The sequence below is a fragment of the Hemitrygon akajei genome, chromosome 19, assembly GCF_048418815.1.
Source record: "Hemitrygon akajei chromosome 19, sHemAka1.3, whole genome shotgun sequence".
Lineage (NCBI taxonomy): Eukaryota > Metazoa > Chordata > Chondrichthyes > Myliobatiformes > Dasyatidae > Hemitrygon > Hemitrygon akajei.
In genome coordinates this window covers 66100812-66126295 of record NC_133142.1, presented here as the reverse complement: position 1 = coordinate 66126295, position 25484 = coordinate 66100812, and the positions used below count along the sequence as shown (strand labels likewise).

Sequence of the window (25484 nt, the reverse complement as noted above, 5' to 3'; positions counted from 1 at the left end):
ATTAAGGGAGCTAGGGCTTTACTCTTTGGTGAAAAGGAGGATGAGAGGAGACATGATAGAGGTGTACAAGATATTAAGAGAAATAGATAAGAATGGATAGCTAGTGCCTCTTCCCCAGGGCACCACTGCTCAGTACAAGAGGACATGGCTTTAAGGTAAGGGGAGGGAAGTTCAAGGGGGATATTAGAGGAAGGTTTTTCACTCAGAGAGTGGTTGGTGTGTGGAATGCACTGCCTGCGTCAGTGGTGGAGGCAGATACAACTAGTGATCTTTCAGTTGTCAAAAACAGACCAAAAAAACTTTTAAAAGCTATTATCTGAATTGAATTGACTTTATTACAGTTGGCCCTCCTTATCCACGGGTTCCACATGCGTGGATTCAACCACCTGCGGATCAGGAAAACCTGAAAGTTCTGTCTTCAGCACTCGTTGTTTAAGCATTATTCGCCTCGCGTCTTGTTCGGTCGCTATTTTGTTTCTGTGAAAAAATGGCTCCTAAAAAGCAATTAAGTGGTCAAAGCAATTCCTGAAAGGCTTTCTCTCGCCAAGAAAGTAGAAATCTTAGATCTTTTGAAAAGTGGCATGTTGCTTGCCGAAGTGGTCCTCAGCCCTTAACCTCCACAGATCTTGACTTTAGTATTATTGAGCCTCCTCCAAAGCATCCTTATTCCCTAAACAATACAGTATAACAACTACTTACATAGCATTTCCATTGTATTAGGTATTATAAGTACTGTAATCTAGAGATGGTACACTTTCTCGTTCATTTGCTACTTGTGTTGTGAGCAAGAGAAGAGTTTAAAGCTAGTAAGGGATTGCGGGCTAGCTATGTAAAGCGCTACAGCCTCAAGAACTTAAAGATCATGGGAGAATTGGGATCGGCTGATGCCGAGGCAGCATCAGCATTCCCAGAAGAGCTATGATGGTTGCGTCTGTACTGAACATGTACAGAATTGTTTTCTTATCATTATTCCCTAAACAATACAGTATTACAACTATTTACATAGCATTTACATTGTATTAATCTAGAGATGATTTAAAGTATTCAGGAGGTTATGTTCGTAGGTTATATGCAAATACTACACCATTTTATATAAGGGACTTGAGCATCCACGCTTTTTGATATCCGCGGAGGGTCTCGGAACCAATCCCCTGCGGATAAGGACAGCCAACTGTACATCCTTCATATACAGTACATGAGAAGGAAAAATCTTTAAGTTATGTCTTCGTCTAAATATGCAATGTGCAATTTATAGTAATTTATAATAAATAGTATGTATATCAGGACAGTCAATATAACATAGAAATACAATTGTTTCACCATGAATTAAGCAGTCTGGTGGCCTGGTGGAAGAAGCTGTCCTGGAACCTGTTGGTCCTGGCTTTTATGCTGTGGTACCGTTTCCCGGATGGTAGCAGCTGGAACAGTTTGTGGTTGTGCTGACTCTTCTCTCCAGTGATCCTACAGGCCCTTTTTACACACCTGTCTTTGTAAATGTCCTGAATAGTGGGAAGTTTACATCTACAGATGTGCTGGGCAGTCCACACCACTCTGTAAAGTCCTATGATTGAGTGAAGTACAGTTCCCATACCAGGCAGTGATGCAGCCAGTCAGGATGCTCTCATTTGTGCCGCTGTAGAAAGTTCTTAGTATTTGGGGGCCAAAACCAAACTTCTTCAACCGTCTTTTATGACCTTTGAGTATTACTAGGTGCTTTATTGCAAAGGAAGTACTTTTGAAGAGCTCCATTTAAGAAAAATGTGTGCTACTGAGGTTGAGAAAGCCTTTCTTGTAAACTTCAGTAATTGCCAGTTTAATGCTTTGATTTATCAAATTTTGAGAGTTACACTGATTTTTTTTCCCCCCAGTGTGGATTTCATCACAATCCCATCACATCGTGGAAAAGGTGTACTGCGACGAGTGTCTGAGGTCTTTGATTGTTGGTTTGAAAGTGGAAGCATGCCATATGCTCAAGTTCATTATCCGTTTGAAAACAAAAGAGAATTTGAGGAGAGCTTCCCAGCGGACTTCATTGCTGAGGGAATTGACCAAACAAGAGGATGGTAAAGAATTAATTTCTATTACACCAGTTACATTGTTTTAGTCAATTATTGATCACATTTGTGCTGAACAAAGGAATACTGGATTGTAACTGATGTTCCAGTTGGTAAATAATGTCCCAATTACTTATTTCATAGTTGAATTAGGGTATTTTTCTCATGATCTGTTTCTAGGTTTTCTACATTATGAGTAAAAGAAAATGCTAGAGGAGCCCAATGGGTTATGTGATATCTGTGATGGAAGAGAGATTATCAAAGTTTCAGAACTGAGGGTCCTCAACTCAAAATGACATCATTTCCTTTCACTTCACAGATACTTCGACCTGCTGATTTTCTCCAGCAATTAGTTTTTTGCTCCAGATACCAGCTTCTGCAGTCTCTCTTGTCTTCATTCTAGGTTAGGAATAGTTTGGGTAAGAACCACTCCACCACCGCAATGTTTTGACTTCATTGCTGAAGAGGAACTGAACTTGCTTTACCTGTAGAATATTTAGGTTTTCCATTTTGGCAATTGTGACAGTCTCTGAGATTCCAAAAACAAGTTTGTAACTGATTTGAGTGCCATGAGCTTTAACCTAGTGGGAAATACTCAAGATTGAGAAGTGCATTTAGCAGATGTTCTTGAGTCTTGCAATTGAAGGCTGAAGATGATCATGAAAGTCAATAAAAGATGCTGTATTTTGAAATAAAAGCACAAAATGTTGAAAACCTGCAGCAGATCAGTCGTATCCATGGAGGGAGAATCAGAATGACTTTAACCTGAGGATTTCTGGTGTTTTCTGTCTTTATTCAGATTTTCAGCATTTGCAGTGGTTTTGTGTTTTAAATACTGTATTTTGAGTTCAATCAGGAAGAAAACTGTAAAAAAAAGAGTAGAAATTAGAAGCAGCACGGAACGCAGCAGGCCAGGCAGCATTCAGTCAGATTAGGTTCACCAGTTCACAATTTTCCCCCAATGAGGTAGTTTCTGCCTGTTGAATATATTCCTTATGCACAGTAATGGTGGCGAAAATTAATGTCATATTGAATAACTTTCATTATTGCCTCAATTATTTGAAAAGGAAAAAAAACATGTCCTATTGTATGTCCCCATTTTAGGATATTAGCATCTAAAGTAAGTGTTTACCATTTACCATCAGCAGTGTGTCTTTAAAGTGTTCAAAGTGAAAACTGTTTTAAAGTGCAGTTATGAACTGTTGTTGGACAACCAGATAAATTTGTGTGCCAAAATTGTGAAAGGACATGTTCGGCACAGCTTTGTGGGCTGAAGGGCCTGTATTGTGCTGTTGGTTTTCTGTGTTTCTAAAGATAGACTTAAAGTGATGCAGGTTATGAAGGAGGTAATTGCAAATGGGTGTGCAGATGTAATTCATTGAGTGTAACTGGCCCTATGCTTCCATTTACATCAGTGTGCACTTTCATAATTGCAGCTGCTGATATAATTATAGTTTGTTCTAGCATCTTCACACTGACGTTTTTCAGTAGGAAAGTTTAAAAAATGCCAATTTGAATTGTCTCAGTCCTAGATAAAATAAAATTTGAGGAAAAGGAATTCTGTTTTTCTATGTTGCATGTTTTGTTCTTACCAGAAACCAGTTAAAGAATTAGATTGAATAGATAGCACAGACAGGACATTTAGCTCAGCTGGTCTATGCTAATGTTTATAATCCACTTAAATCACAGTATAACCCTCCTCCTCACTCCTTAACTCTGCTGAGCCCTTTTTTACATTTTCTTCATTCACAGGTTCTTTCTACTGTTTTGAATATTTCCAACAAATTTGTTTTTCATGACAAATAATTCATCTTAACAAGATGTCCATTAGTGTACATGTCCCCTTATTCAGGATCTTATTAATTTGATTGAAAATTTGCTCAGTTTTTCTGTGTATAAATTTGTTTCCATAGGTTTTATACTCTACTGGTACTATCTACGGCTCTGTTTGGCAAACCACCTTTCAGGAATGTGATAGTAAATGGGCTTGTATTAGCAAGGTAAGAATCTGCCATGTGCATCAATAATCATCAAAATTATGCTTGAACTCTCAGCATTTGTACTTTAACTCAATAGTATGTCTAGATTAGAACATGCTTTTCAAAGATGTATGGTTAATAAGTTTGCAGATGATATGAAGATTGGTGGTGTTGTAGATAGCTGACAAACAATACATGGTAAATAGTGGGCATTGAGGAATGTAGTAGAACAGAGTGATCTAGGAATAATGGTGCATAGTTCCCTGAAGGTGGATCTCATGTGGATAGGGTGGTGAAGAAAACTTTTGGTATGCTGGCCTTTATAAATCAGAGCATTGAGTATAATGTTAAAATTGTACAAGGCATTGGTGAGGCCAAATCTGGAGTATTGTGTACAGTTCTGGTCACCGAATCATAGGAAAGATGTCAACAAAATAGAGAGAGTACAGAGGAGATTTACTAGAATGTTACCTGAGTTTCAGCACCTAAGTTACAGAGAAAGGTTGAACAAGTTAGGTCTTTATTCTTTGGAGCGTAGAAGGTTGAGGGGGGGACTTGATAGAGGTATTTAAAATTATGAGGAGGATAGATAGAGTTGACGTGGATAGGCTTTTTTCATTGAGAGTAGGGGAGATTCAAACAAGAGGACATGAGTTGAGAGTTAAGGGGCAAAAGTTTAGGGGTAACACGAGGGAGAATTTCTTTACTCAGAGAGTGGTAGTTGTGTGGAACGAGCTTCCAGTAGAAGTGGTAGAGACAGGTTCAATTTTGTTATTTACGGTAAAATTGGATAGGTATATGGACAGGAAAGGAATGGAGGTTTATGGGCTGAGTGCAGGTAGGTGGCACTAAGTGAGAGTAAGCATTCGGCATGGACTCGAAGGGCCAAGGTGACCTGTTTCTGTGCTGTAATTGTTAAGTGGGTAATGCAACAGGATTTTGATCAGTTGTAGATATGGATGGAGAAATGGCAAATGGAGTTTAATCAGGCCAAATGTGAAGGGTTGCATCTTGATGGTCTAATGTAAAGGAATAGTTCACAGTTAATGGTAGGACCCTTAATAATATTGATAAGCAGATGAATCTTAGGGTCCAAGTTCATAGCTCCTTTAAAGTGGTTACTCAAGTTGATAGGATGGTTAAGACAGCATATGGCATTCTTGCCTTTATTAGTTGAGGCATTTGAGTTCAAAAGTCAGGAAGTTAGGTTGCAGTTTTTCTAAAAGTCTGGTTATACCAGTTGTACTGGAGTATTCCGTATGGTTCTGGTCATCCCATCATAGGAAGGATGGCTTGAAGAGGTTTACCGAGATGCTGTCTGGATTATGGCATGTGATATAATAAGAGGTTGGACAGACTTTAGTTGTTTTCTGTGGACCTTAGTCAGTTATCTCCATTTATGAAAGTACTTGTGCATTTGTGGTGGAGGGAATGGTGAGTTCCCACTCTTTGTGACCATACGGTATGAACTGTGTTTTGCAGCTTGGCCGTGGAGTGATGCTGTTTCGTTTAGCTGTATATTTGTATGGTTGAATGATAATTAAATTTGAATTGATGGGGTGGAGGAAGTGAACAGACAAAGGTCAGAAATATCTTAGTCCTTGCCCAGCTGCAAGTGTTGTTCAGTAATTATTTGTTTAAAGTAATGATCTATACAAAACCACAGTTATAAAATAGTATTGTAAAACTCAGCTTCTATGCTTCTGGGTAGTAGGCTACATGCAGAGAAGAATATTTAGAAAAACCCAAGAATTGACTAAATTTGATGATTATACCCAGAATGACTGTTGTAAGACAAGGATATATATTGATTCTTCTAGTTAATCTTTAACGTTCAGTTGAGAGGAAGGGATAGATCTCTGCAGGGTTGACGAAAACCCAGTTTCACTGATGTTATTCAGGGTAAGATGTCTGCAATTTTTGTTTAGCCTATATGGGATTCCCAGACTCAGTTTAGAGCATTGAGGGGTGGAATATAAATTCAGTGAGTCCTTTTCTTGTGTTCAGCAATAAATTCTGGTCACTTATTTTCTTTGTGGAGCAAATTGAGCCATATTGTGAAGAAGCACATTTTTTTGAGAAGATGAAGACAATGAATAATTTTAAATGGTTGGATAGTCCACTTTTAAATATTTCAGTGATTAGAGATAAATACTGCTAGAGATAAATACGGCTGGCATTTGTGGGCTAACTTCGTGATTTTAATTCCTAATTTTACTGGATTGAGGCATCAGTATAATTATTGAATCCTGAGGAAGGAATTTTACTAAAGATGACAATAGATTGAATGTTAATAAAGCAAGATGTGATAGTTATTTTCAGCATTGAAGTAATCTTATCAGAAATGTAAGCAGGAAGATTCCTTTTCCTCATGAGACATAAAATAAAATTGTTTGCTTCATTAGAGCATTTACTTTTATGTGTAAACAATTATATGTTATCAGTGAATTTTATTTGTGTTCTTGTCATTAGTGACGGTCAGAAAATGAGCAAACGTAAGAAGAATTACCCAGATCCAATGCATATTGTTAACAGTTATGGTGCAGATGCATTGAGGTAAGAAGCAATAAAATTGCATGTACATCACATTTGATTTACATAATATCCTACTGGAAAGTCTCACTCATGAGCACCAAATGTGAGTTGCATGTTTGTCTGAAAGTCATGGGTCACCATCCTTCAGTCTCTCCCAATATTTGTGCACATTTTTCATCAAATGATACATGTCAAAAAATAAATGAGGGTGCTCCAACTCACAAATTTATTTTTGTAGCTCATCTTCTCATAACTTCATGATGTTTATGCCATCACTGCCATTTTTCCTTGACCATTATTTTTAAACATTATATTTTTCCATTTGGTGGAAAAGGCATGCACCTATAGAACATCTTACATAGAACACAGAACAGTACAGCACAGTACAGGCCCTTTGGCCCACAATGTTGTGTCGACCCTTAAACCCTGCCTCCCATATATTCTCCCCACCTTAAATTCCTCCATATACCTGTCTAATAGTCTCTTAAACTTCACTAGTGTATCTGCCTCCACCACAGACTCAGGCAGTGCATTCCATGCACCAACCACTCTCTGAGTGAAAAACCTTCCTCTAATATCCCCTTTGAACTTCGCTCCCCTTACCTTAAAGCCATGTCCTCTTGTACGGAGCAGTGGTGCCCTGGGGAAGAGGCCCTGGCTGTCCACTCTATCTATTCCTTTTAATATCTTGTACACCTCTATCATGTCTCCCCTCATCCTCCTTCTCTCCAAAGAGTAAAGCCCTAGCTCCCTTGATCTCTGATCATAATGCATACTCTCTGAACCAGGCAGCATCCTGGTAGATGTAGTCTTGACTAGATTCAAAAACTGAACATCAGATCTTCTCTAAATTTAAGCATGATATAACATCCCGTAACCCGTAATGACGTACTTCAAGACACCCATAAAACCCTTTGCTGCAGTCAAAGGACAGCGGTGACTATATTGCATCCAGTTAGGAGAACGCCAACCACATCATCAAGAATAATTAGCTTCCTATCTATCATACAGCATTAGGGTAAAACAAAATATGGTCAGCCTAATTATGCCATGTGGAAAGAGAAGGGCGACATTAGGGTCAAGAGATGATGCCAAACATCGTCGGGAAGCAGCAAGGAGAGGGAGAGAACAAGAATCAGGGGCAAGATGGAGCCTGATTCCTTTTTTCAGTCTCAGTTCAAGGATTGAGTCTATTAAAATGAATATACTGCCCAGACTGTTATCTCTTTCAGACCCTACCAATAGAGATTAATCAAAATCAATTCAATGAATGGAACAAGATGCTATCAAGGTATATTTGGCAGGGTAAAAGGCCTAGAGTTCATCTCAAAACTTTGCAGTTAGCAAAGGAAAAGGAGGGATGGGGCTTGCCTTCTCTTGGAGATTATTATTTTACAGCACAGTTGAGAGCTGTGATATGTTGGTGCAACCCATCATATGACACTCAATGGAAAAACATTGAGGAGTGGATACTTCCCATCCCCATACAAGCAATTTTGGCTGATAACAACCTGCAAAGGTACATAAATACTATTGATAATCCATAGGTGAAATTGACTCTTAAAATATGGAAAACTACTATAAAAGAATATAATCTAGAGGGAGATATTGCAATTCTTAAATGATGTGCATATGACTCTGATTTTAAACCAAATAAATTGGATGCTAGATTTAAGGACTGGACAGCTAAAGGAATAACAGTTCTTTGCAACATAATGAAAGAAGGAACACTGTTCAGTTTTGAAATGCTTAAAGAGAAACACTTATTAGAAAAACAAGATTTTTATCGTTATTTACAGATGCGACAATAAGACGCTTAAAAATGTAACCAAGGCAAATACATGCTTGATAGAGCTCTTTAGAAAAGCATATAATTCAGATAATGGTAGTAGAATCATTTCAAGCATGTATAAGGGGTTGTCAAATCTTAAAACACTTTCGACTTCATACATTAAAACAAAATGGGAGAAGGAAGGAGGGATAATTATATCTGAGGAAGAATGGACAACAATATGGAAATATCAATGGAAGTGTACCAATTCACAGAAATGGAGGGAGTCTGGATGGAAAATTTGATAAGATAATTTATTACACCCTCTCAGAAATCTCATTATGATAGTAACCTCCCCGTTTGCTGGAGAAATTGTGGAAATCAAAATGCAAATCATTTTCATATTTTTTGGGACTGCCCTGTTATCAAAAACTATTGGAGGGGGACACACAATGCCCTACAAGACATCTTTAAATGTGAAATACCCTTGGAGAGTAAGACCATATATTTTGGATATATACCTCAAGAATGGCTGAAAAGAGATAAATATTTAATGAATATACTGTTGGTGGCTGGTAAAAAGACTATTACTAGGAAATGGTTATCACAGGAGAGCCCAACTTTAAATACATGGATGGAAATTACAATGGACATTTACAAAATGGAGAAGATAACAGCATCTGTAAACCATAAGCTGGAACAATTTGATTCATACTGGGAAAAATGGTTTAACTACATAATGCCTCATAGGCCTGATTTTATTCTCACAAATCAATGAATCTGTTGTAAAAAAAAAAGATCATGCCCTACTTGTACATAGTTCTTTCCTTTTGCTTGTTTATTCTTTCCACTCTTTTCTATAAGTGTATACCCCAGATAAATACTTTGTGGAGATTTTGTGATATATATGATTATATGATATATATGTACAATGTCTGAAATACATCTTATGGAAATGTTTGTTTGATGAACTTCAATAAAAAAAATGAATTACAAAAAAAAGAGCAAGAATGGGATGAGGCCAGGGCTGCACGACTCCAGGATCAAAGAGTCAGGAGAAAAAAGATGAGAGAGGAAGAGACAGAGGAGGAGAAGCTTGCACGTCTCCAAAATGACAGCAACAAGCACAGAAGGAGGAGAGAGGAAGAGACAAAGGAGCTGAGAAATGCACATCTCCAGGATCAGAGACAAAGAACAAACAGCAGAAGAGATGGAGAGATGGCGCATGAAAGGACTGCATGTCTCCAGAATGACAACGAGAGGCACAAGGGTGTCAGATCAACTAGAAATGTTGCCATCAGAAGTGTCCTTCGTTAAACAAGGAGGAGCTATATTTGTCTTGCTACGTGTCTTTCTTCAATAAACTGGTTTTTCTTCTTCAATTTTCAAAGCAAAGCAATGCCAGTAGCATTCAGGAAAATTTAATGTTCATTCTGGTCACATCAGACTGCACTACCTTTCTCTCAAAGGGTGCCCCAACGGGTCACTCCGTTGTCTGGTATGCTGCTAAATGGTATGCAGATCATGAAACAAGCAAAGATTTGTGCAAATTGAAAACTGAAGTTATTTGTGAATATTTGGCAGGTTAGTTGCAAAAATTTAAGAACAGGCACATTAATTTTTTAAAGATTTGTGGTGATAAAATGCCGATCACGAGGCAACAGGAAAATTCATTAGTTTGCCAAGATTGTCACTGATGAAAATCTAACCTGCTGAATGGCTGCATCAGTACATATGTGTGATGAATGTGTGTAAGGCAAAGACTGCTTACCGGTAGCACACAAATTCAGTCTGAAGCTATCTCATTACATATTTCAAAATTCACAGAAATTGAAACACTTCTGGCCCTAAGCATTTTGGATAAGATGTACTCAACCTGTAGTTAAATATCAGAAGCAAAATTGCATTTTGTTTATGATTGAATGTTGAATATTTGTTGTATCTTTGGAAAAATTTATTATAGTGTTAATTTATTATTGGACGATATACAGTTCCCCCACAAATTATGGTCATGTTCTTTTTCAGGCTGTACCTGATTAATTCCCCTGTTGTGAGAGCAGAAAACCTGAGGTTTAAAGAAGAAGGAGTGAGAGATATTCTCAAGGATGTCTTCCTACCTTGGTACAATGCATACAGGTTCCTTATTCAGAATGTTCAGAGATTGCAGAAGGTACAGGAGTATGTTTTTGTGTGTATCCACAAATTCTGTGCTTAAGTCTTGCATACGTAGAGATTGTTAATTTATTAGTAAATTATTTGTGAACTAAAAAAATTCTCATTCCAGGAAGAGGGTATTGAATTCCTTTTCAATGAAAACATTGTTGAGGGCAGTGACAACATCATGGATAAATGGATACTTTCATTTACACAATCCCTCATCCAATTTTTCAAAGCAGAAATGGAAGGTAATCATAAATATGAAGACAATTTAAAATGTTGTGCACTCCTATTCTGAAATGTTGAACTTGAATTCTGAAATACCGCTGCCTCCTCAAATGACAACTATGTATTTTCCTTAATAAATTGACTTGCTGAACAACTTTGTCTTACATCCATTTGTCTTATCCTGAGTCACAATTTGCTTTAGAGCAGGCGTTCCCAGCCTTTTTGTGCCATGGGCCTCTACCATTAACTTGTATGGGGTCCATGTTGGAAAACCCTGCTTTAGAACAATGTACTAGGCAGTAACATGTCAAGTGGAAGATAATAGCCAGGAATTTTATTTTAAAAATAGTTAAAGTCTACAGCTATTTTGGGTTTGTTTTTAAAGTACAGTTTCTTTCTGATTTAAAGCATACAGGCTCTACACTGTGGTGCCCAGACTAGTCAAATTTGTGGACATGTTAACCAATTGGTATGTCAGAATGAATCGTAAAAGGTTAAAGGTAGGTAAATTTTGGTACTAGAATTTATTCAATCTTAAAGTATTTTACATATTAACATATAAGTTAGGAGCAGGAGTAGGCCACTCAGCTCCTCAGTCTGTTCTGTCACTATATCTGTAACTGCTTTCCTGTCTAACTGCAGTAAGTCTCCATTCCATTGTTAAGACTAGGTGTCTCTCGGCCTTGAGGAAGAGTTCTAAAAACTTAGACTTTCTGAGTGAAATTCCATCTTGTACTGTAGGTGCTGCCTTATTGGAAAACAGTTACAGTTTCAACTACGAGAGGGAGGATCCACCCATCAGGATCCTGTACATTTCAAAAAATCCTCTCACACTGTTGAAAGTACACAAGTACAAAAATAACCTGTCTAACTTTTCCTTGAGATCAAGCCAGAAGGCTGGTGCTAATCAAATAAACTTTCTCTGAACAGCTAAAATGGCAAACATTTTTTCCCTGAGAAAAACGAAACACAGTACTCTGGTTGTGCTCTCAACAGTACCCTATGTGACTGAGGCATAACCTCCTTGTTTTAATGTTTAATTCCCCTCTCACTAAATATAATTCTGCTATCATTCCCAATTACTTTCCTTACATTCATCCAGAACCTATAGTGTCTCAGAATTCTGCAATCTCTCACTGTTTTGAAAATATTCAGATTTTCCTACATTATGCTCTGTTTGTCATGTTGTTACCCATTCATATAATCCTTTATAACACCCTCGTCTGCCTTCTTCACACTACATCTTGACAACCTGAAAAAAAAACATTTATACCAACTCTCTTTGTGCTGTTAACAGGCTGCCAAACTGTTACCTCGTACATCATTAGTTTTTATTTTCCACAGCAGTTTTTGGTGTGGGATCTCGTTAAGTAAGTGCTGGAAATCTATGTTCAGCACATCTACTGGTTCCCCTATTATTCACAGTACTTATTATATATTCAAAGAACTTACTTTATTACCATTTAAAATGGAGCAAGATGTTGTGATCTAGTTTTAGTTGCCAGCTATATGTTACTTAGATCTGGGTATCAATGGGGGTTTCAGCAGTAATAGAACCAAGTATGCATTGAGTACATTAACAGTGGAAGTTGATGGAGGTGTTGATTGTTTAGGCAGGAAACTTTATAATATCATTAAAATCCTCTCTGAAGGTTATTAAGGTACTCATTTCTCTTACTTTATGCATCTGAATTTTCAGCTATTTCTCGATTCTTTTTTTCTTCAATAAGGGTGAAAATGGAACTGAAGATTGTGAAAGGGCTTTGGAAACTTTGTTTGCAGTTTTATTCAACATGTGCCGGCTGATGGTAAGCAAGTACTGTTCAAAGTAAAATTTATTATCAGTCCATACATGTCACCACATACAACCTTGAAATTCTTTTTTCCTGTGGGCATGCTAAGCAAATCTATAGAACAGTAACTGTAAACAGGAGCAATGAAGAACAAGCTATGCAAATATAAATAAATAACAATAAATAGTGAGAGCATAAAATAACAAGATAATGAGTTCTTAAAGTGAAACCATCAGTTGTGGGAACAGCAGAAATAAAATGTGTAGTTATTCCTTTTTTACAATAGCCTGATTGTTGAGGGTAATAACAGTTCTTGAACCTAGTGGTGAGAGTCCTGAGGCACTTGTACCATTTACCTGATGGCAGCAGCGAGAAGGGGCATGGCCTGGATGATGAGGATCTCTGATGATGGATGATGATTTTCTACAGCAACATTTCATGTAGATGTGCTCAATGGTTGGGAGGGATTTACCTGTGATATACTGGACCGAATCCATGGTGTTTTGTAGGATTTTCTGCTCAAAGGCATTCATGTTCCTATACCAGACTGTAATGTACCACTCAGTACACTTTCAACCACACACAGATAGAAGTCTTTTGATACTTTCGATGACATGCTGAATATCTGCAGACTCCTGAGGAAGTAGAGGCGCTGTTGTGTTTTCTTTACATAGAAGCATAGAAAAACTAAAGCACATACAGCCCCTTTGGCCCACAATGCTGTGCCGAACATGGATGACTTCAGAAATTACCTAGGGTTACCCATAGCCCTCTATTTTTCTAAGCTCTAGGTACCTATCCAGGAGTCTCTTAAAAGAACCCATCGTATCCGCTTCCACCACCGTCGCCGGCAGCCCATTCCATGCACTCACCACTCTCTGTGTTTTTAAAAAATACTTACCTCTGACATCCCCTCTGTACCTACTTCCAAGCACCTTAAAACTGTACCCTCTAGTGTTAGCCATTTCAGTCCTGGGAAGAAACCTCTGACTATCCACACGACCAATGCCTCTCCATCATCTTATACACCTCTATCAGGTCACCTCTCATCCTCCGCCGCTTCAAGGAGGAAAGGCCAAGTTCACTCAACCTATTCTCATAAGCAATGCACCCCAATCCAGGCAATATCCTTGTAAATCTCCTTTACACCTTTTCGATAGTTTCCACATCCTTCCTGTAGTTAGGTGACCAGAACTGAGCATAGTACTCCAAGTGGGGTCTGACCAGGGCCTTGTATAGCTGTAACATTACCTCTCGGCTCTTAAACTCAATCCCACGATTGATGAAGGCCTTCTTAATGCCTTCTTAACCACGGAGTCAACCTGCACAGCAGCTTTGAGTGTCCTATGGACGCGGACCCCAGGATCCCTCTGATCCTCCACACTGCCAAGAGTCTTACCATTAATACTACATTCTGCCATCATATTTGGCCTACCAAAATGAACCACTTCACACTTTCCTGGGTTGAACTCCATCTGCCACTTCTCAGCTCAGTTTTGCATCCTATCAATGTCCCACTGTAACTTCTGACAGCCCTCCACACTATCTACAACACCGCCAACCTTTGTGTCATCAGCAAATTTACTAACCCATCCCTCCTCTTCCACATCCAGGTTATTTATAAGAATCACGAAGAGTAGAGGACCCAGAACAGATCCTTGAGGCACACCACTGGTCACTGACTGGCATACAAGACATGACCCATTTACAACCACTTGTTGCCTTCTATGAGCAAGCCAATTCTGGATCCACAAAGCAAGGTCCCCTTGGTTCTCATACCTCCTTACTTTCTCAATAAACCTTTCATGGGGTACCTTATCAAATGCCTTGTTGAAATCCATAAATACTACATCTACTGCTCTGCCTTCATCAATATGTTTAGTCACATCCTCAAAAAATTCAGTCATGCTCGTAAGGCATGACCTGCCTTTGACAAAACCATGCTGGCTATTCCTAATCATATGCCTGTCCAAATGTTCATAAATCCTGCCTCTCAAGATCTTTTTCATCAACTTACCAACCACTGAAGTAAGACTCACTGGTCTTCTGGACTATATCTACTCCCTTTTAATGGATAAAGGAACAGCATTTGCAACCCTCCAATTCTCCGGAATCTCTCCCATCCCCATTGATGATGCAGAGAAGATTGCCAGAGGCTCAGCAATCTCCTCCCTCGCCTCCCACAGTAGCCTGAGGTACAGCTCATCTGGTCCGGGAGACTTATCCAACTTGGTGCTTTCCAAAAGCTTCAGCGCAACCTCTTAATGTCTATGTGCTCAAGTTTTCTAATCCGCTGTAAGTCATCCTTATGATCTCTGCTATCTCCTCCAGTTCCATACACACTTTTCCACTATCACACTTTACAATTATATTTGTATGATGAGCTTAGGACAGGTCCTCTGAGATGGTGACACCCAGGAACTTTAGGTTACTGACCCTCTCTACCTCTGATTCTCTGTTGAGTACTGGCTCATGGACCTCTGGTTTTCCTCTCCTGAGGGTACAGTCATTTCCTTGGTCCTATAGACATTGAGTGAAAGGTGGTTGTTATTACATCACTTGGTCAAATTTTCAATCTCCCTCCTGTATGCTGATTCATCACCACCTTTTATACAGCTCACAACTGTGCTATCATCAGCAAACTTGTATATGGTGTTGGAACTGTACTTGGCTCAGTCAAAGTTATCGAATGAATAGAGCAGGGGATAAGCACACATCCCTGTGGCACTCTTGTGCTGGTGGACATTGTGGAGGAGATGTTTTTGCCAATCTGAAGTGATGTGGGTCTGCAAGTGAGGAAATCTAGAATCTAGTTACACAAGGGGGTATTGAGACCGGGTCTTGGAGTTTACTGATTAGTTTTGAGGGGGTGATGTTATTCATTGCTGAGCTGTAATCAATTAAGAGCATCCTGATGCATGTATCTTTGCTGTCTGGATGTTCCAGGATTGTGTGTAAGCTCTGTTAAATTTTTAATTGTAAACTGAAATTTGAGCATCAGTAAAACTACTCAATTTTGCTTGATTTCTTACTAGGGTGATATCCTACAATAATTACTTCATTTTATTTTCTACTCTTCACACATGTAAAATTATTTTAAATTGCAAAATAGTAAGCAGTTCAATCACCTCTAAAAGTCTTGTTACTGGCAGAACTATAATGATGAATTCTCTGCAAAATGTTATTGCAATTGAACCTCTTCTGTTCAGCTATAACTTGACTACTTAGTCTCCTTTGTGATACTTCTTGCCCATTTGTTAAGCTGAAAATACTCATTTTTCTTTCCCTGACTTAATTTTTTTTAGCTTCTTTAGAAAATGTATTTATGTGGAATTGAGGAAAACTTAAGCAATGTGCGTTCTGCAGTTCGCTAATAGCCCTATACAGTTCACTGAGCGTCTCCTTAGCATTAGTGCTGGGAGGAATGTAGACACCGACTATGAGGACAGTGGTGAATTCCCATGACAAATAAAATGGTCTGCATCTCGCAGCCACAAACTCCACCAGCGATGAGCAGTATCTGGAAACCAGCATAGAGTTCTTGCACCATTCTGTATTGATGTAAACACACAAGCCACCACCGCGAGTCTTACCGGAGAGAGCTGCGGAAAGACGGGGGAGAATGTGTTGGACCTGGTTTACACAAACATCTCCGACGCCTACCGGGCGGAGCCCCGCCCCCACCTCGGTTACTCAGACCACATCTCTGTTATGCTAATCCCATCATACAGACCCCCTCGTCTGACGCTCCAGACCAGTTCAGAAGCAGGTGAAAACCTGGCCAGCAGGAGCCATCTCTGTTCTTCAAGACTGCTTTGAGCACACTGACTGGCATACGTTCAGGAGGCTGCAACCAATGGCAACTCTACCAACTTAGAGGAGTACACAGCATCAGTGACCAGCTACATCAGAAAGTGCATTGATGATGTTACTCTGTCCAAGACCATCACTATCCGCACTAACCAGAAGCCATGGATGACTGCGGAGGTGCGTGAGCTGCTGAGGACCCGTGACTCCGCCTTCAGAGCAGGCGACAAGGCAGCCCTAACAACAGCAAGGGCCAAACTATCCCGGGCCATCAGAGGGGCAAAGCATGCACATGCCCAGCAAATCCACAACCACTTCCAGGACAGCGGTGACACGCGGTGCATGTGGAAGGGCATCCAGGACATCACCAATTACAGGACAACATCACCTGACTGTGCGGGTGATGCCTCCCTCCCGGATGCGCTGAATAACTTCTACGCCCGTTTTGAGATGGGAAATGATGTGGCGGCGAGGATGTCCACCCCTTCTACAAATGACCAGGTGCTGTGTCTCACCGTGGCCAACGTGAAAAGAACCTTGTGCAGGGTCAACCCACGGAAGGCTGCTGTGCCAAAGGCGGATTGACCCGATACAATAGCGCAAGGTACCAGGAATTCAATAAAACCATAAAACAAGCGATACTTCATCAAACAACACGAGTGAATCTGCAGATGCTGGAAATAAATAAAAACACAAAATGCTGGCAGAACTCAGCAGGCCAGACAGCATCTATGGGAGAAGGTAGTGATGACGTTTCTGGCCGAAACCTTTCATCAGGGTTTTGGCTCGAAACATCGTCACTACCTCCTCCCATAGATGTTGTCTGGCCTGCTGAGTTCTGCCAGCATTTTGAGTTTTTAGATACTTCATCAAACTTCACTTTTTATTCATTGCATGCTATGGGGGAAGTTGCAGACTGATCTCCCAAAGGGACAGTCCGGACACTGCCCTCCCCCGAAATACAATTCTGAACAATTTATTACATTGATCATTACAGGAAATATTATAATTACATGAGTTAATACAGTTTTAGAATAGTTTCGATCACATACTAAGATACAAATAGATGTAAAATCATTATTGGTTAGTTATAATTATTTCTGCCAAGACTAGCCTAGATACAACTTAACTTCCTCATATTGGCACCTCCCCCTGACACTTCCCCCTTCTCTCGAACGTTATGCCCCATATTTAGTTATGCCTTAAGATGCCCCTTCAGTCATACCATACCCATATTTAGTTATGCTTAGCACTTTTAGAGAAAAATGCCTAATGCGTCACCTGTTGCCGGGTAGAGTTTCTTTCTGTCTGCCCAGTAACATAAGGTACCTATAAGACAATTGATCATAAGCTAATCATACATACGCCCTAATCCATTCCCTCATTTACCTATCCCTCTACCTAAGTTTATCTTTCCCTTCATCAGCTGGACCACGCAATATTCCTGGGTAGAGTGTTTAGAGGATGTGCAGACCAGCTAGCAGATGTTCTCACTGACATCTTCAACATCTCCCTGAGCAATGCCACCGTTCCAACGTGCTTCAAGGCTGCCACCATCATCTCCGTGCCGAAGAAGTCTTCAGTGTCCTGCCTAAATGACTACCGTCCCGTTGCACTCACATCCATCATCGAGAGGTTCGTCATGAGGCATATCAAGACCCTACTGCCCCCCTCACTGGACCCCCTGCAGTTTGCGTACCGTTCCAACCGCTCAATAGACGATGCCATTGCCATCACCCTCCACCTGGCCCTAACCCACCTGGACAAAAAAGACATGTATGTTAGAATGCTGTTCAGAGACTTCAGTTCAGCATTCAACAGAGTTATCCCTCAGAAACTGACTGGAAAGCTGAGCCTACTGGGCCTGAACACCTCCCTCTGCAACTGGATACTAGACTTTCTGACTGGGAGACCTCAGTCAGTCCGAAGCAGAGGCAGCATCTCCAACACCATCACACTGAGCATGGGGGCCCCTCAGGGCTGTGTGCTCAGTCCACTGCTGTTCACTCTGCTGACCCATGGCTGTGCTGCAACTCACGGCATGAACTTTGCTGATGACATGACCATGGTGGGTCTCATCAGCAAGAACGACGAGTCAGCTTACAGAGAGGAGGTGCAGCGGCTAACAGACTGTTGCAGAGCCAACAACCTGTCTCTGAATGTGAACAAAACAAAAGAGATGGTAGTTGACTTCAGGAGGGCACGGAGCGACCACTCCCCGCTGAACATCGGCTCCTCGGTAGAGATCGTTAAAAGCACCAAATTTCTTGGTTTTCACCTGGCGGAGACTCTCACGTGGTCCCTCAACACCAGCTTCATAGCAAAGAAAGCCCAGCAACATCTCTACTTTCTGCGAAGGCTGAGGAAAGTCCATCTCCCACCCCTCATCCTCATCACATTCTACAGGGGTTGTATTGAGAGCATCCTGAGCAGATGCATCACTGCCTGGTTCGGAAATTGTAACATCTCTGGTCGCAAAACCCTGCAGTGGATAGTGAGGTCAGCTGAGAAGATCATCGGGGTCTCTCTTCCTGCTATTATGGACATTTACACCCCACGCTGCATCCGTAAAGCAAACAGCATTATGAAGGACTCCACGCACCCCTCATACAAACTCTTCTCCCTCCTGCCATCTGGGAAAAGACACCGTAGCATTCAGACTCTCACGACCAGACTATGTAACAGTTTCTTCCCCCAAACTATTAGACTCCTCAATACCCAGAGCCTGGACTGACAACCTTACTGCCCTATTGTCCTGTTTATTATTTATTGTAATGCCTGCTCTGTTTTGTGCATTTTATGCAGTTCCGGATAGGTCTGTAGTTTAGTTTTTTTCTGTGTTGTTTTTTAAGTAGTTCAGTGTGGTTTTTGTACTGTTTCATGTAACACCATGGTCCTGAAAAATGTCTCGTTCTTACTGTGTTCTGTACCAGCAGTTATGGTCGAAATGACAATAAAAAGTGACTGGACTTGACTTGAAAAGGCGGGTGTTTCTTTAATCAGGTTACATTTAAAAGTTCCCTTGAATGTGGGAAAATATGTAATAACAATCTTGCCATAAATTCTGGATGAGATTTTTAGAGGTGATCTGAAGGATGGATTCACTGCAGTTTTAATTAGGTTATTTGTTCTATCTTCAGAAACTCCATTGAATTTAGCATATTTGCTTCTGTGGTTTCCTTTTAGTCCAATATTTCTGATGTTGACACAAACAACTTTAATATCCAAAAAAACTGTTGTTTTATAGATAGATGTTTTGAGAATACAGCTTTTGATCCTAAGTGTTAAACCCTTCATTATATTTAGAATCTTTCAGTAGATGCACCATCAATGATCCAATGAGAAACAATTGCCTGTGGATGACCAATTCACTTTCCTAAGTGCAGCACTTCTGTACGTGCAGAGTGACTGATTTCCCTTGACCATAGGAACGTTGTTGCTAAAGAATTTTCTTTTAAAGTAAAATTACAAGAGCCAAAATTAATGGAAGCTACGCATAATGTTTCTTCCGGTGAGATGGCGCCAGCGAGCAACTGTTCCTTGATCGACATCTTCCAAATAATCTCTTCAATTATTTCTCTGATTCTATGCCTTCTGTTTTTTCCTCTTGTCTTGATTGTATTATTGAAACTGTTGGAGCCTGTGATGTGCAGTTTGGCTTTCAGTTGAATGACATAGCGTTCTGCTATGTCTGGAGAGCTGCCTCATGGAGAAGACCAGAGGTGGCGTCCCAAAAAGGACAGAGATACTTGAACTGACTCATGGAAAAGACCAGAGTCAGGGTCATGAACAACTCCATTTTGAAGCATCAGACGATTGAAGCATTGAGGTGAATGTGGAGGATGTCAGTGATTGCTCTTAATGGAGGCCACGGGGGTGACAATGGTCGGTAGCTGGGTTGATTGTGAGGCAATTGCTCTTCATAGAAGGACTGGGTTTGTATGGCCACTTTCCTCTGGCAGAATGCTGGCAGAAAGATTTTTCGATATTCTGAGATTTATGTGATTATTAGACTGCTCCTTGTATTGTTCTCCTTCAGTTTTTTTTTGGTGTTTTCTTTCTTTGGGTGGGTTGGTGATATGTTAGTTTTTGTGCAAGAGAGGATTGAGGGATTTGGGAATTATTCTAGGTGTTTTTCTGTGTGAGCGATCAGTTACTTTTTGTGTCTGAGTGAGGGGTTGGGGATTTTGATGCTATAGTTTCTGTTCTGTTCTGCGAGGGGAGGGATGGGGGTGATTTTGTAGTTTGTGAGTTCTGTTTCATGCCGGCTGGGGGGTTATTTGATGTCTTTTCCTTCAACAGCGCCCACAGTCCTTCTGTATTTCATGGCTATCTGGAGAAGATGAATATCAGAGTTGTGTTGTACATGCAGACTTTAACAATAAAATGAACCTTTGTATCTTTGAACCTTTTCACATTCTCCTTGCCCTCTTAGCCTTCATATCATCTTTCTTCAACAATTCGCCTACCAACAAAACCAGTCTACTGATGACACCATAGCCACAGCACTACACACTGTCCTCACTCACCTGGAGAAGAGGGATGCATATGTTAGAATGCTGTTTCTGGTCTAAAGTTCAGCATTCAACACCATAATTCCCTCCTGACTTGACAGAAAGTTCAGAGACCTCGTTCTGCACCCTGCCTTGTGCAACTGGATCCTAGACTTCCGTTGGATTGCCAACAGGTGTTAAGGATGGGCTCCCTCACCTCTTCCCCTCTGCCCCTCAATATAGGTGCTTCCCAGGGTTGTGTCCTGAGTCCACTCCTCTACTCCGTCTTCACACACAGCTCCAATCTGCTGATCAAATTCACAGATGACAAGACATCAATTGGCCTTATTTCTAGCAGTGACGAGGCAGCCACTCAATGGTGCCAAGCTAACAACCTCTCCCTCGATGTCCAAAAAACAAAAGAGCTGATTGTGGATTACAGGAGGAACGGAGACAGGCTCACCCCAATGAACATCAGTGGGTCTGCAGTTGAGAGGGGTGAGTAGTTTCAAGTTCCTCGGTATATACATCATCGAAGATTTCAGTTGGACTGTACACAACAGCTGTGTGGCAAAAAAATAACAGAGCCTATTTCACCTCAAGTGACTGAAGAAGTTTGGCATGAGCCCCCAGATCCTCAAGACCTTCTATGGGGGCACCAGTGAGAGCATCCTGTCTGGCTGTATCATGGTCTAGTATGGAAACTGCACCAACCTTGATCACTGGGCACTGCAGAGGGTGGTACTGTGGATGTGAACTTCCCTTCATTGAGGACATTTACAGCAGTAGGTGTTTTAAAAAAAAAGGCTTGGACGATCATCGTGGACACCATTCTCCCCAAACATAAACTTGTTTCAGCTGCTCTGTCTGGCATACGCAACGGCAGCATTAAAGCCAGGACCAGCAGCCTACGGGACAGGTTCTTCCTACAAGCCATTAGACTTATAAATTCACATGTCTGTACATTGCGATGGATTTTTACTCCCTCATGTAAGATTGATGTAAGATTTAAATAAATTCAATCTTCTTGGCTTCAAATGTTGTTACTATGTTATTGATATGATACCGTAATTTTAAATTGCATGTCAGGTGATCAAATGCATTTTCAGCCATTACACTGGGTTACTTCAATGTTTTTGGTGTGTAAATAAGATTCTGTAAATATGTTAATTAATAGAGGGTGTACATTTAAATGTACATTTAAAGTTTTAGGGAGATTGGAAGGCAAGATATGTTTACACATTATGGTAGATTCTTTGAACATGTTGATGAGGAGGTGGTGGAAGCAGATAAGGTAGCAATATTTAAGAAGAATTTAGACAGGCATATAAACAGATGGGATGAGATGTGCAGACAGATGGGATTAGTTTGCATTGTCGACATAGACATGGTGGGTCAAAGGGTTTTCCTGTGCTGTATTGTTGTATGCTCGATAGAATTATTCCCTTGTAAAGAGAGCACATTTTTAATGGTTGGGCAGGTTTGAAATTTCCAATACCTTTGCAGAAATGAGCTTTAATGTCAATATTTTGATGACTCAATCCTGACATCTTTTGAAGTATTATGAAAGTGAGCTCTTTGGATATACAACTGCCCCAGAGGGTAATATGCTGGAACTAAAGGATGTTGGTTTATGGCAAGGGGAGAGATTTAGAAGGGATCTGAGAATTTTTAATTCTGGATTAGTTTTAAGAAGTGTTGAGATAAGTACTTGAATTGCCAAAGCACAGAAGGCTAAGGACCCAGTACTGGTAAATGGGGTTCGTGCAGATGGGCAATTTACTGTTGTCCTGGACATTGTGGGCCAAAGGGCCTCTGTGTGGAGCAGCTCTGGACGTTGGTGTTGCATGATTCTGAGACTAGGCGTGTTGATTCTGCACTGTCATAAAACATAAGAAATAGAAGCTGGAGTAGGCCATCAGGCCCCATCAGTAAGATCATGGTAGATCTGGTTGTGGACTCAGCTCCACCTACCTGCCTTCTTCCCATATTCTTTAATTCTCCTTCTATGCAAAAATCTATCTAACTATGTCTTAAATATATTTAATGAGCTAGCTTAAACTGTTTTCCTGGACTGTTCTGTTTCTCATAGCCCCCAGCCTGCATTGTAGAACTGAATGCAGCTTTAAAAACAATATTTGGATTATGCACATAAACTCTTTCACTCATTGCACAGTCATCCAGGTGTTAAATTGGGTGCAGTCAGCTCTGTTACCTGTAGATATTGCTGCTCAGTCAGAAGGTAAAGAACTGAAAGATACTTGCTATTCTCAATTATAACTAACCACAGAGATTTTTTGGGCTTTCAGCAGAAACATTCAACTCTGATGTATGTGCCAGACTGTCAATATTTATTGTTAGTTATGGAGAGTTTGAGGTGGGCAAGAAACTGTCCAACCAATCAGACTTAAGAATTTTTCGGAGGTGCATACAGTCTAAACCAGGAGGTGTAAAGTATAGAATTGAAAAATAGATTTAAATAATATACAGAAAGCAAAATAATGGTTACGTAATATTAATTCAACAAGATGTTTCTGATAAATGTGTACACTGTGGGGAGGGAAATATTCAGATAGGATATACAGATGAAAAGTAATTTTACACTTAAAGTTTTGTAGTATTATTGCTTAAAAGTTTGATAATGTTGACAATTTCTGTGATCTCTATTATCACCAAAATTTAAATGTTTAAAATATGATGTTGCAGGCACCCTTTACGCCATTTATCACTGAATTGATGTACCAGAACTTGAGGCACTTGATAGATCCATCTTCTGTAGAAAACAAGGATATACACAGTATTCACTACCTCATGCTCCCACAAGTAAGGTATGATGATGTCAATCATATTCCAAAAGTGTTAATTTTATATTTAAAAATAGCAGAGTTTTAAAGGCAGAAATTTAGACTAGTTATGCTGAACTTTGAAAGCTGTTCAATAATGCAATTTAACTTAATTTTCTAAAATGCTCTGTAATTTTATTGCATAGCTGATGACCTTGATAAAATATATTTTAAGCAAGCTATTTCACTTGTAATGTTTATTACCATTATTGGACTACATGCAAGTATGAAATGTTCACATCATACTTTTTCACTGCATTGTCCTGTTTGGATTCATACTTATTTTGATGTCCTTGTCTTTGCACATGATTTTCTAAAAAATTTGATTCTTTTTTTGTCTCCCGTCAATAAAGAATCCATTATATGTGAAGTGATCTGTTCTAGTAGTGTTACAGTACAAATTGAAAGTGTAAATGAAATTGGAGAAATCTGAAGAGAATTGATGCTATAATGAGCTTGACTATTTTTGTAGACACTAGTTCAGTGTGCAAGAAAAATCAATTAAATATGATTGGGCTGTCCTAATTAAGTTAATCATAAATAGACCAGCATATTTTCTGTAATTCCTTTAAAATCCAACTGACATATTCCTATTTTTTAATATATTAAATAAATGTCCACTGTGGGTGATGGTTTGTAAAAAAAAACAGCAAGCAGATTTTCAATATATTGAATCTCCTGAGCATTTACAATCCATTCCACTAATAATATTGAAAATGACAGTGGTTCAAAATGACTATTATGTTTGTGAACTTCATTGATAGTTATCCTGAGAGGCACTAGAAATAAACAGCTGACATTGTCCTATGGGATTGTGATGATCTTTGTTAGGTAACCACTTTCCTGTTTCTCATGGATAATAGAAGTCTAAATAGGGTAGAAGAAACAAAGGTGTATATATATATACCGTAGATTCCGGACTACAGAGCGCACCTGATTTTAAGCCGCTGGCTCTAATTTTAGAAATAAAATCATTTTTTTAAATGTAAAGGCCGCACCGGATTTTAGGCCGCACCGGATTTTCGGCCGCAGGTGTCCCACGTTGTAATATGAGATATTTACACAGAAAGATATTACACGTGAGGATTTTTTTAACTTTTAATTAAATCCATATGGTAACAAAAACAAATACATATTGCAAATGCTTTTTTTCGAACCGTGCCCGTACGCGGCTACTTTTAAATATACGTTGCGTATACTTCTTTACTGAACAACATTCCAATATCTCCTAACGACTGGTAAAAAATATATATACTGCAGCCTACCAGGAAAAGTTATTGATACCTTTAACTTAAAAGCAGAGTTCGCTCAGATCCAAAGCCGCTCGCGTAATGCGCTCCCCCCCTCCTTTCCGTTTCATCGCAAACGGCATTTAAAAGCAGAGTTCGCTCAGATCCAAAGCCGCTCGCGTAATGCGCTCCCCCCCTCCGTCCTGTTTCATTGCAAACGGCATTTAAAAGCAGAGTTCGCTCGGATCCAAAGCCGCTCGCGTAATGCGCTCCCCCCTCCGTCTCGTTTCATCGCAAACGGCATTTTCCCACAAGACACCGCGAAACCGGGTGTGTCGTCATAGCATCCCGCGATGTAGTACAGAAAACAAATATAGTTTAAACTAAGTAGGGTAGGTAGCACAATGCTTCGAGTGTTTTCCATGTTGATGAGGGTGAGTACAAATGACTGATTTACAATAATTTAATTGTGAAAGTGCGCTTGATTTATCGTACAATTTCATTGGACCTCTGTGAACTACTCATCAATTTTATTGGTCTACTGTTACGAGGCAAAATGTTTACGAGGCGGCATGAAAAAAACCATGCATTAGCC

At 39.9% G+C, this 25484-nt stretch overlaps 1 protein-coding gene across 1 annotated transcript in view; it reads left to right on the top strand.

The window, feature by feature from the left end:
• The window catches only part of iars1 (isoleucyl-tRNA synthetase 1), a 163697-nt gene that overhangs the window by 86947 nt on the left and 51266 nt on the right, over window positions 1-25484 (top strand). The window contains exons 16-23 of the mRNA XM_073072668.1: window positions 1869-2063; window positions 3968-4054; window positions 6506-6589; window positions 10365-10509; window positions 10624-10744; window positions 11133-11224; window positions 12455-12532; window positions 23524-23645. Coding sequence (XP_072928769.1) covers window positions 1869-2063; window positions 3968-4054; window positions 6506-6589; window positions 10365-10509; window positions 10624-10744; window positions 11133-11224; window positions 12455-12532; window positions 23524-23645 — 924 coding nt within the window. The remainder of the gene's footprint in view (window positions 1-1868; window positions 2064-3967; window positions 4055-6505; window positions 6590-10364; window positions 10510-10623; window positions 10745-11132; window positions 11225-12454; window positions 12533-23523; window positions 23646-25484) is intronic.